The sequence below is a fragment of the Cottoperca gobio genome, chromosome 2 (genome assembly GCF_900634415.1).
Source record: "Cottoperca gobio chromosome 2, fCotGob3.1, whole genome shotgun sequence".
NCBI classification, from domain to species: Eukaryota; Metazoa; Chordata; class Actinopteri; order Perciformes; family Bovichtidae; genus Cottoperca; species Cottoperca gobio.
This window is the reverse complement of record NC_041356.1, coordinates 6,425,821-6,438,619: the sequence shown is the minus strand read 5'-3', so window position 1 is coordinate 6,438,619 and position 12,799 is coordinate 6,425,821. Positions and strand designations below refer to the sequence as shown.

Sequence of the window (12,799 nt, the reverse complement as noted above, 5' to 3'; positions counted from 1 at the left end):
ATCACATCTAACATGAGGCCAAACTGGGACTGTAAGCTTCAACTTTGTTTTCCTGGCTACTTTGATTTTGTAACGTGTGCAGTTGAGGACTGAAATCAGGGGCAATTAAATTGTATTTCTATGTTGATTTATAGTCATCTATGAATGTGGTTGGTGAGCTGAGTCTTCCTACAGAATACAGATTACTTTATGGTGTAGGTACAACTGGCAAATAATGAGAAAATATAATACATTTCCCCCTTTACACATTTCACAGTGAGATGAAATGCGTCGACACAGTTTGACATTATCATAGTCTGCATGCGTTTGTTACAATGCATCTATTAAGCACTTTGGCCTACTGATTTCACACTACACCACACACTGAGCCAAATATTTAAATCCAGGATGGTATTGCATCATTTCACACGTACGACACTGTAATTATACATGAAGAACAAGTTATTATTTGACACCTGTTGGGCTGAAGAGGTTAAACCTCATGCTCTGCCAAACATTAGTCAAACCCACAGAAGTTTATTTTAAAATCTCCCAAAGATCTCAAATGTGTCAGGTTGAATTGGGAAAAATGTGTCTAAAATGAAGCAGCAGAAATACAGAATATTTCCAGTGGATTAAATGTTATATAACCATCCTAGTTTAAATTAAAAGCTGCCACGAGGTAATAAAAATACACTCAGTGCTACAATCTGATGTGATCGAATACAACATAAAGTCTACATTTATGATGCCTATAATGTTCAGCAATTTTAACAGAGTGGAGAGGTGTTGATTAAATGATCCTGCTTTTCCAATCTTTGTGATCACTCAAAGCGCTTTACAACACCTGTCAGCATTCACCCATTCACACACATTCATACAGAGTCAGAGGCTACCATACAAGGTGCACATCATCTCGTCAGTACTGATGACCATTCACACACACTCACACATCGTTGGCCATTGGGAGCAATTTGAGGTTCAGTATCTTGCAGAAGGACACTTCGACATGCTGACTGCAGGGGCCGGGGGTCGACTTTCGCCAACAGCTCCTCATATTGTTTCCTCCAGTGTTCAGAACTTGACCTTTGGGAGCGGTCAAGTAGGTTGAGAATCAGCAGTATTTTTATCTCCCCAACATTCCTTATTTAAACCAAGGAGTGAAGTAGGTAACACAGAGACTGAATGTTATAACGGTGAGACTCGAAAGTAGGAGATATAATTCAAGATGTAATTGTGTGGTGTAACCATTGTAACATATGATACATGCCATTTTATGAAGTAAACTCTGGAATACATGTTCAGCTTAAAGGCCTTATCACTAGGAACATACTTAGGATGTAAATGCTCACCAAGTGCGTACATGATGGGTGCCTGGAAAGAATATGTATAGATAGAAGATAGGAGACTCTAGCAAAGCTGTATATGGACAAGTGATTGAGGTACATAGTAGAACCTTCATTAAACAAATAAATACAAAATCAGATAGACATGGCAGTTATGCGTTAGGGATTTATATTATAGTTAATCAATTCTGATAATCATGTTATATGTTGTTTGAATCAATTTAAGCTGTATGCCTTGCCCCTGCTATATAACATCTCAAAAGTTATGTTAATGGTTGTCTCAACGCAGTACTAGATTAATAATAATAATAATAATAATAATAATAATAAGCTTTATTTGTATAGCACCTTTCCTACAATAATTACAGCCCAAAGGGCTTCACAGACATAATTTGACAGAATAAGAGCATTTACAGTACAATAATCACAGTGTTGCTGTAAATGAGTCTGAAATAGTATAAAATAGCAGAATTAAAATAGTATAATATTGGAAATCCCCTTCTGTGTCGCACTTAACGACCCAACACAACACTGAGCTATTAAAATAATTCACAGATTCATGTTTTGTTTTTTTAAACGCACATGTAGAAGGGACAGTGAATCCACGAGCATAAGTGTTTATATAATTCCCTGCTGGCTAACTGGCTGCTGTATTCTGATGCTGGCTACATTTCTGCATATTGAGTCATTTTAATCTGAAAGCTTTACTTTATTTTACATAAAGGACACTGAAAGGGACCACCTGGTTGCATTTGGCCTTTCCCTGACCAACACACGGTTATTTCAGTGCACACAACCTCTTCTGCTCGCCCTGTTTGTATGTGTTTTGGTGTTGGAGCATATGGGTGTCCTGGTCCTCCATTCTTTGGCCCTGAAGTAAACCACATCAGCTTGTGTGTTTTTTGTACTTACTGGCTCTCTTCATGGAATTTAACCACATTTATCCATTGAATGTGTCATGTGGGGGATCTTTATAAACTCACACTCCGCAGTCCTGAGCCTTTAACATTTAAACTATCTATAGTTTAGCACCGTGCCGTTTATGAATGGGAACTCCCTGTTCATGTCAGCGCTGCCCGTGGTTGTGGGTTTGGAAAAAGGTTTCCCACTTGTGGTGGAAATGAATAATGACAGTTTCCACTCTGTTGCTTTGCCCTCACTTTTTGTGTTTTATATTGCATTAATTTACTGAACAAATTCTCAGTTCAAAGAACACGGGACACACGTTGTTGTTGCAATCATACTTTAAAGACCGCTTTAACCATTTAAAACTCTCTACACTCTCTTTAACAGACTCTCTAAGGGGATGGGGCACTTAAGGTTAATGTCTACCTTAAGATCAGACACTTCTTTAAGTTGCATATTGGACCATAATTAGCTTCTAAACTCATTAGTACATGTCTTCACCTGGAAATAATACACAGAATCAAATTAATATCGCTGTATTTAATAGTTCTTCAAATTATGTTTTTGCTTTCCAACCCCTTGTGTCCCCTGACAGCACGTCCGTACCTGTATACCTGCTCTGTCATGAGTCCAAGAACAGCATGTTCCCAAACAGTAATCCCATCATGTTTGTTAATGTTTCGTAATGTCTGTGTTACAAACTGGGGGTGTGAAGTAATAAAGTAAGAAATGGTGGGATCAAGCATTTTTGAAGCCTCACCATATTAGGGACTAGAAGTGTCTCAGCCTCTGCTGTTTTTAATTCTGACGGTTCTTCTTCAATCTTAAAAAGCAGACGACCTGCACTCAAATTGTGCTGGTGTTTTTTTCCATTATTTGCATATGTGGTGGTTTTTCTGACACACTTCTACAACTCACACTCGGACTCGCAGTCTCCGAGATGTTTTTTGATGTCAACAACAGGCTCGCCATATTGGTTGGGTCAGTGGTTGGCTACTAAAATTAAACACTAAGAATCTCGAGCGTGTTGTAGGTTTTAAACTGTGCTCCATAAGCACACACATATAAATCTCGGTGGTTTATAGTCCGTTCCAAAGTGTATTCAGTGGTTTGGTCAAATTTAATACAAGAGCAGGTTAGTATTCACATCGTTAGAGACCAACATGTCTCTTTTTAACAGTTGTGAAGTTTAGGAGCTTCACATAGACAACCACCTTAACCTTGTTTTAGTGTGTAGAATTAAACTGGGGACATCTTGGCAAAATGGACACAAATAGAAAAGCTCTATAGGCATTGATACTCATTCAGCAGCACAGAGTTATAAAACATTGGATGGTGCGATACAGATACTATGATAACAACCTCCCTGGTTTTCCCCTTTTGCACCACATTTGCCTGTCAAAGATTCCAGTTTGAATTTTTCAGTAACAAGTTCCTGCTGCTCTGTGAAGCAATGTTCTCTTCAGGCCTTTGTTCTCCGAGTGTTGATTTACATGTTTGGCACAGTACAGAGAAGTAACGTGGAGTCAGCTTTCATGACTTTTGGAAGAGGGGTCACAATGTAAATAGTTTACACCATAGGTCTTCAACAGGGGGTCCGCGGAAGTACTGCAGGGGGGGGGGGGGGGGTCGGGAAATAGTTTGTAGATAAAGCAACCAAAAAAAAAATTAACGTTTTTTTTTTTGCTTTGCGCATTCACATTCCCTCCTCCGCTGTACTTCGCAAAGGGCAGCGACACACACCTACACACACCTACAGTCAGACAGAGTGGAGGAAAGGAGAGGGGTGAACTAAAAGAAATTTCCGCCATGCCACGCAAGTAAAAACTGTTTAAGCATGTCTTGTCTTGTTTGATTATTATTAATTTATCAAGAAGTGACATTTCCTGAAACAGCTCAACTGTGCAGCATCCTGTAATGTATCGGATTATGAACTTAAATACACCAAAGAAAGAATGAAAAAACCCTGTGTGGTATGTGTCTACCCAGTAACTTTCCGTCTGTAACTTTCCACTGCGGCAGAGGCTGTTGTTAATGTCACCTTATCTGACATGATTGCTGCTTGTTGTTGTGCTTTTTACTAGAGAATGTGTCAGTCTGTTTTACATACCATGGGTCACTGTTCTTGCCTCAGGTCTTCTTGTGCTGCATTTTATTTTGAATACCGGTAACTAAATAGCAACAAATGCAGCTGGTAATGGGAGCAGTTTCCAAAATATGCCTTACAAATGGCAAATGACTGTAAAGAGAACCAGTACTGAATATATGACGAAGTACATTATTTAAAGTAATCTCTTTAGATAAATGTGTTTATAACACAGCCACTTTAATTATACTATATTAATATTTTTGGGGCATTACAGCCTGGTACTGGGTCATGGATACGCGCACTTTGTCCGAGGTAAATGGGAAATATTGTGAACCTGTTGGCCAATCAGAATCAAGCAGTCTCTGTAGTAATAAAGAATCCTAGAATAAAAGCTGAAACCCTGTCGGGCATGACGCTTCAGTAACGGACACAAAGAGATAAGACAGATCGAGAGGCAGCCAACATTTGCATTTTGGAAAAGTTTAATAAAAGAAGGCCAGTATTACAAAGCGGGGGAACAATGGTCCCACCATGATGATGCTAACATGCTGAGCTTTAGCAGGACGTCTACAGAATCAACCATTTTCACCATCTTAGTTTAGCGGGCTTGCATGCTAACATTTGCTTATTAGCACTTAAAGTAGAGGCTGACAGGAATATCATCAGTATTGCAGATATTTGGTTGTAAACTAAAGTAGTTAGTTTGAAGAAGAAATTTGTTCAAATCCATCTTGTTAAAATATTTTAGTCTGAACCAAACGACCAAAAAAAACGTTGGGTATGTTTACAGTTAAAGTTGACGTCTTAAATTATGCCAGTGGACCAGAAAAAGCAGTTTGACTTGATGCTCTTTTTCCGTTAAGACATTACCCGTGAGTGAAGGTATCAAGTTCAGCAGTGAAAACGTCGGTGCTGTGCAGTTAAGGGAAGAAAGAATCAGTTGGCAGGAGCACATTGCTAAAGTCATGACATCTTAAAAAATGCAAAAGTAATCCCACAATGAAGCTTTACAAGCACACTATGAAACGTTAACAGAAATCTTCACAATAGCCACATTGAGAAAAATAAACCTCGAGTTATTTTGATTTTTTTTTACAATGACACAATTCTTTGGATTGATCCAGGAGAGAACTCCCTTTCACATCTACTATTACAAATGAATACAATAACACCATAATTCACATTTATGTTCATAAAGAAAAGAGTGGAAACCCTTTGACTTCTATAACAGGGTTAGAAAATAAAATATAAATATCACAAGCTCTCGTTAAGTGCTTTTTTCCCCAACACTTCCTCGTGTGCAGCTCAGAACAAGTTTCTTACTTTTTAACTTTTCGTTTGAGCAGAACATATGTATCATGTGCATGTGTTATGACAACATGGCGGAACTCTCTAGCACTCTCCGATGTGTTGGGAAGAACTACCCTTTGAGATATAAAAGACTGAGAAGAAAAATTAAAACATAATAGGATCATTAACAGTATAACACACAATGGTGTCGTATAGCTGTATGGCACCAAGTGTATGTACACATCCCACACAGCAGAAGGACGTACAAACGTCACGTTGTGAAGTAAAACATTTAAAAAAGGCTTCAAGTTGCACTCTTGTGCATTCCCCACTAATTGATACAATGTCCTCGATAAAAAGATCAATACTATTTCAGACAGTGCTGTTTCCGGTGTCTGAATTAGGGCGGCTGCATCCATAAACTTTTGCATCTTTCCAATTCATCGTCCACACTAGATGGTCAGTTCACAAAGTTGTCAGGTTTGAATTAATGTGCAATTCCATCCACTCCTGAGTGGACACGTTGTAAGAGCTAGCTTGTTTAAAACAAACTAAACCATATATAGTGTAGAAAATACATTTTATAATGCTAATTTGTTCTATTACAAAACAAAGCTCTTTTCAAGAGTTGGGTCCTCAGCTTAATCCTGATCATATTTCAAATCTATTGGGTTTCTAGATCCAATTTAGCTGGAAACAGACAAAGGACGAACAGAAGCCTGTACTGTGAATACAGGAGGCCTTAAAATTTGCAATTTGACTAATGAAAGAAAACAGTTTTCCTGTTCACAATGCTCTTTGTTTTATGAATTGTTAATAGAAAACTGAAAGATAGCTTACCTGCAGTTCATTCCTGGAAAATCGTGTCCCACTGCTTGGACTTAAACGAGCCTATAAGGAGAAATAGATAAAAAGAAAGATCCCGACAGAGCAAATCACCACCAGTCCTGTGTTCAGGAGGATTTTGGTTCGTGTAGATTCATGGAGAAGCTCATCCACGATCTTCTCATGTTCCTGGACTGTGAGGACCTGAGCTTCAGACGGCTTCTCCTGGAAGCCGCAGAAAAACTCTAAAGCCTTCAAACACCTCCCACCCTCCACTCCTCCTCCTCCAAGGCAGCATTCCTCCTCCCCAAGCCTCACTCCTCTCCCTTCTCCCTCTTCTACAATTGTATGGTCAGAAATCGATGAGTGACAACCACTCCGGATTGGATTGTGGGATTCTATGTCGCTGGCAATGACTGCCTCACTTGGCTGGGTATTTTCATGAATGGCCTCAATGCCGTTGAGATGGTCTTGGCACTTTTCTTTAACGAACGAACTGTTGCCATTTAGGATTGCGTGGTTTAGAGGCTTCAAAGCAGTGATATCTTCTCCAGCTTTCTCTTTTTCTTGCTCTTTTAGTCTCTTTCTCCTGTTTAACCCCCACAGGGTAGTGGTTCTGATTTGTTCTTTCGTGGGCGGAGGAGTGCAGAGACTCACAACCACAGTCACCAAAGCTGACACCCAAAACAAGATGGCTGCCACATACATGAAATGAATGTCTTTGATGAAAGATGGCCGATCATCAGGCTGGTCGCAGCTAGGCTCGCGGTAGACCAATGCCAAAATCAGACGCACTGCTCCGAGGACAAACCCTACCAACGCACCCCAGAAGGCACCCGTCTCATTGCAGCGATGCCACAGGATCGCAAGCAAGAAGAGAGCAGCTATGGGGGGAGTCAGGTAATCTGTTACCTCTTGGATGTAATAGAACATCTGGCCTCCCTGCATCTCGATGATGACCGGCACCCAGGCAATGCTGATGATCACCATGAAAACCACAAACAACCTGCCGACTATCACCAGCTCCCTGGGTGACACCTGCTTTCGTAGCATCTTGTAGATATCCAACGCGAATATGGTGCTGGCCGAGTTGAAGATGGAGTCCAAGTCGCTCATTAGAGCTGCAATCATGACGGCCATCATCAGGCCGCGGAGACCAACGGGCATCACTAACATGACGAGCCGCGGGTAAGCCACGTTGCTACAGCCGGACGCAGACCCGCACACTTCCATGCAGTGCTCAGGGCTGATACACGCCAACTCATTAGCAAAGAAGATCCTGGAAATCATCCCTGGAATCAAGATGACAAATAAATCAATTATTCAGCGAGTCCACAGCCAGGCTTTTAGGTGTAAGTTACTCAAAAAGCAATTAATGGCCCCACCTGGGATGACAATGATGAACATGGGGAGGATTTTCAGACAGCCAGCCATGATCGTAGAACCTTTGGCATGGGCGATGTTCTTCGCTGCCAGAACCCGCTGTACAATCACTTGATCTGCACACCAGTACCTGGAACACATGGGGAGGATGCTTAGCGGTAACAATTAGTCCTCTGTAAAGTATCAGCTAGCATTAAATTAATGACATTAGTTCACACCCCGTTACCAGGACTAGCATATTGTTGGCTAGGGATACTTTTAAACTCGTGGCTCCAGGGATGGCAATGTGAATGGGTCGGCCCACCACTTTGGACCGTACTGAAAAATCCCAACAACTGTTGGATGGAAAGCCATGAACCTTGATTAAAGCGTATGGAGCTCTTCTGGGGAACATGGATGTGCTCAGAAAATGACATGGAAATCAACCAAATATATTTTCACTGTTTTCCACAAGAGCTTGACACCATCTCAAAACGAAATGCAAGGTGGATTAATAATTATCTAACACACACACACACACACACACACACACACACAAACACGACATATAAATTAACCAGTTAGGGAGTCAGTATACGTGGAAAGACTTGGACAAGTACCAAATAGAGGCAGGAGTCTGGCCCAGTAAGAAACCGGGCCAAGGCAGGTCTGGATCCCTCGGGCCCCGAAGCATCTTCAGAGCATCTGGCTTCGGGTGGAGGTGGAGATGGCAGGATGCAGAGTACGTCAGGTTTGGTGAAGACAGCAAGATGGCAGTTATGTTTGGAGTAGCCTGCATGTACTTGGTCCTCATCCCTTAAAATATCATGGCAGAAATGGTTCAGCATAAAGCGTAACATTGCAGTTGATTACAGGGTATTAATGGTTTAACTTCATGCATAAAGGAGATTGATAAAGACCTTCAAATCCTCCCACTTTGAAGAGGCTGATGCCTGTAAGGCAGAGTGCTCCGGCGATCATGAGGAATGCCTGGACCGTATCCGTGTAGATGACAGCAACCAGTCCTCCAGTGATTGTCAGCAAAGCTGTCATAGCGATGAGGAAGATTATTGACAGATAGAGGTTCCACCCTAAAGATTCCTTAATGAACAACGCCCCGGCATAGAGATCCACGGACAGCTTTGTGAAGATGTACAGGACGAGAGATAACGCTGCAAAATACACTTTTAGTCGGTTCCCGCCGAAGCGTTTGGTCAGGTACTCCGGCATGGTGTAGACTCCGGAGTGAATGTACACGGGGATAAATATCCAGCCTAACAACTGCAGCAACAATAGAGCATTTATTTCCCACGCAGCCACGCTGAACCCGCTAGCAGCACCCGATCCAGCGAGTCCAATGAAATGCTCGCTTCCTATGTTGCTGACGAATAGAGATGCTCCTACAGTCACCCAATTCATGGAGCGACCAGCGAGGAAGTAGCCGCTCACTGTGTTCTTATTTGCTTTCCGCATGGCAAAGCAACCGATCGCTAGCACCAGCATGAAGTAGATTACTACAACGCTGATGTCGGCCACTTCCATGGTGGCGGAGGCCATGTTTGAGCACTTTTGTCCCTCTTTAACAGAAGGAACACTGTTTTGTCCAGGTGCAATATCTATGCACTTTATATTTAGTTATGAAGTGCAGATACACTGAAGTAACACTGGAATTGCCACTAATTAAAAAAGTCACAGATTCCTATTTTAATCCCTTTTAAAAGGTTCTTTTTTTTTAACTGGGCAACAAAATCATCATATACAGTCGTCTGCACATTGCCATATATAAAGTATAAAGCAGTTATCAAGCAGACGTGTCAGATAACTGTCTCTTGTTCCTTTGAAGTTAATCTCAGTTTTGGGAACCAATGCAGGTTGTAGCTTGACAGCTTGCAAAATGGCGATGTATTGTCACTGGGTTTCGACTGCAGAAGCTTAAAAATCTGGATCCTGCAACAAACACAAATGTACAAACAAGATCATTATTTTTTTCTAGAGCAATGCACAACATACTGTAACCAAGTTTGAGAATTCTACCTAGATCAAAAAACAGTGCATCCTACGTTTCCCATAATGCATCTTCCATTAGATCCTACCTTGCACGTTTAGTTCCCCCAAAATCATCATACAACTGTTTTCCCAGGCTGAGCAGTACTCCAGCAAACTGATCATCTGCACTCTAAGTCTGCTGCTCATTTCTTTGACCTTCTGTTTTAACTATTATATCACTTGTATTTTTTATATGGCCTAATGCTGTGAAGTTATATTATTTTTTAAATGTCAACAAATCTACATGAATGCTTTTGTACATGAAGGAAGTCTTGATTAATGCAACCCCTGGTTATATCAAGACCCCTGCAAGCTGTGTAAACACTGAACCCATGTTTCTTTTCTTTTCTGCCTCGTCTTTCCGATGCACCTGCACAGCAGAGCCTTTCATAAAGCTTTTTGTTTCCTCGTGTTGTAACTTTTTCAGAGGGTGAAGGAGCATGACAAACAGTTGTCTGAGTGACATAGCTTTAGACTATATAAGAGCCCCGAAGCTCAGTGCTTTCATTCAGACTCACTCTTCCAGTTTGCAGACTGGCTGGTTAGACCGCTGGTTAATCTCTAATCACATTTTCATGAGAAATTTGCAAAGGAAGTTACAAATCTTTCACGTCTCCCAACGCCAAATATATTTCATTTCTATAGTGTGGTGCTTGAAAGAAGCGGGCGTTTACCAGGCACGGAGGATATCGAGTACTTTTTTTAACAACATAACTGAAGCATGATTAGCACTGAGCATGTCTGCATGTTGGTGCTGCTGTTGCGTTTTTTAATAGGGTATAAGGCTGCAGGTACCTAATATTTTTATTATACTAATTACGGTAATTGTTTGGTTTAAGAATGTAAGAAAATGAAAAATCAGTTTCTCACAACCTAAGGTAATGTTTTTAAATGCAACACGCCCTCATCCCTAAACAACAGAATAGGTCGATTGCCAGTTACTCCCAAAACGACATATGACCGTTATTAAATACGTGACAGTTAATCATGTGACAGTTATTTACAACGTTGTGAAACATACTTGGTTATGTTTAGGAAAAGATCCAGGTTTGGGTTCAAATAAGTACGGGACGCTACATATGTGACGGAGTACGTGATGTGGTTACGTACTAACGTAATGACTTTACGTATTAAACTTAAAATAACATGACGACATTTAGTTCCCCACGGGACACAAACACCTCCTGGGTGAGAGTCTGATCCACCCAAATGTCTTGTTTTGCAGTTGGTTTATTATTGTAGAAGACTAAGAATACAATAATTGCCAACTACTATGACCAAATGCTTTGGTAGACCAAGCTGGTAACATGGAAACTATGGGGAATTTGCCAAACACAAGCTGGTTTATTGAAGTCCCATCTCAGCTGTTCTCTAGTAATAACTACCTGTATTTTCTGCAGTATGAGGGTCCTGCATCAGGGCTGGTGTTTATGTTTGTTGCAGGTCGGTTGAGGGCAGCTGGGGTTGACTGTATGAATGTGTACAAGTCTTTGGAAATATCTCCACACAGCTTCATTCGCTTTATTTTCGCTCTGTACGGTCACTATGAAAATGCTTCACCAGCGTACACAGTTGGGAACAACAGTATCAGTGACATTTCCTCACCAGACGTATATTTCCACTTCAGGTTTACTCTCGTCAATATTGATATATAATAATTTGTAGTAGGTTACTTGCGAGTGTAATGTTGGGTAAACAGAGGTTTTATCATTTCAAGTTTCAAGACATCTGGGGTTAATACAAAGCCCTTAAGAGTTTTATTGTCAAACAAGTTTGGGAACTGCAGGTTTCATAGCAGTTCTATTTTATTCTACTACATTGAACAAAGGGAGTCACTACTGCTATGCTGTCTCAACCATAGGGTTTCAAATCAAGATATGCAATTTGAATACATTTTAATCTTCATTTTGCATTTTGTCTATTGTAAAAGCTCAAATGCACTAAATGTCTGGCAGCCACAGGTGTCTTTAAATACAGAAAGACTTTTTTTAATACCACTGGACTGTTGTTTCTGGATAATTCTGGATTACCTTACTGCCCCGTCACCTAAAGGAATACTTCACCCACACAATGATACCCTGTGGTATCTTGAATTCTTAAAAATAATTTTTTTTTCTTCTCGCATGCCTTCAAAATGCATCAGAGAAAAGTCTTGAAGGATTTAAGTAGATGGGGGCTGCGTTTAACAACATTTTGTCATTTTGTGGATGAACTTTTTTGTGGCACTGAAAGTATAATGAAAAGTTTTCTATTTCTATGAATTTCCTGTAGTTTTTATACAAAATATGGTTTATGCAAAAATACGGTAGAACATATGGTTGGTTTTATTTTCTATGATTTATTTTGTATTACTGTAATACCTTCTGTGGAACTGCAAGTGAGATAATAATAAAACAGTTTCCTATAATATGCATGTATAATCTTACACAATGTTAAAGTATGTGGCTTTCCAGCACATTACAGTACAGTGCCTACTTTCATATTTTTCTTAATATATTTCTTAAAATTCTTGTATCCGTTTATTTTCTGCATTACTACAAGATTCAAATAATATGTTAATAAATTAAACAAGAGTTTCACAAACATACGAGACCCAACTCTTATTATTTAAATACAGAATGAGACAACACGCGCCCGTTTGAATGTCGCGATATTTAAACTTTAAACAGTTATAACACGAGACTCACCTACAGCTGCTCTCCTCCGTGTCGTCTCTCAGACTTTGTGTTTGCTGCGGAAAGTTTATTGTTTTAGTCTCGGACCCGCAGGATCCTCAGCACGAGCAAGAGCGCGAGCCTCCGCCCACAGCAGCATCATCATCATCACCTGGGTGGAGGCGGGAAAACATCTGATGATGAGGACGATGATAAGTAAATAAATTAAGAATTTATTACATAGTTTATATTCTCACTTATATTGTGTGTACATTGTACATGATAACATGGTATTTTAAGAA

General features: G+C 40.3%; 1 protein-coding gene across 1 annotated transcript; it reads right to left on the bottom strand.

Annotated features, from left to right (window-relative positions):
* Window positions 1-4,829: 4,829 nt before the first annotated feature.
* On the bottom strand, window positions 4,830-12,555 carry LOC115019231 (sodium/myo-inositol cotransporter-like). Its single transcript, XM_029448692.1, has 5 exons — window positions 12,531-12,555; window positions 8,718-9,744; window positions 8,418-8,613; window positions 7,821-7,948; window positions 4,830-7,727 (listed from the first exon to the last, which is right to left on the bottom strand). Exons 2-5 carry the CDS (start codon window positions 9,352-9,354, stop codon window positions 6,502-6,504), a joined length of 2,187 nt encoding a protein of 728 aa, XP_029304552.1. The 5' UTR covers window positions 9,355-9,744; window positions 12,531-12,555; the 3' UTR covers window positions 4,830-6,501.
* Window positions 12,556-12,799: the final 244 nt, after the last annotated feature.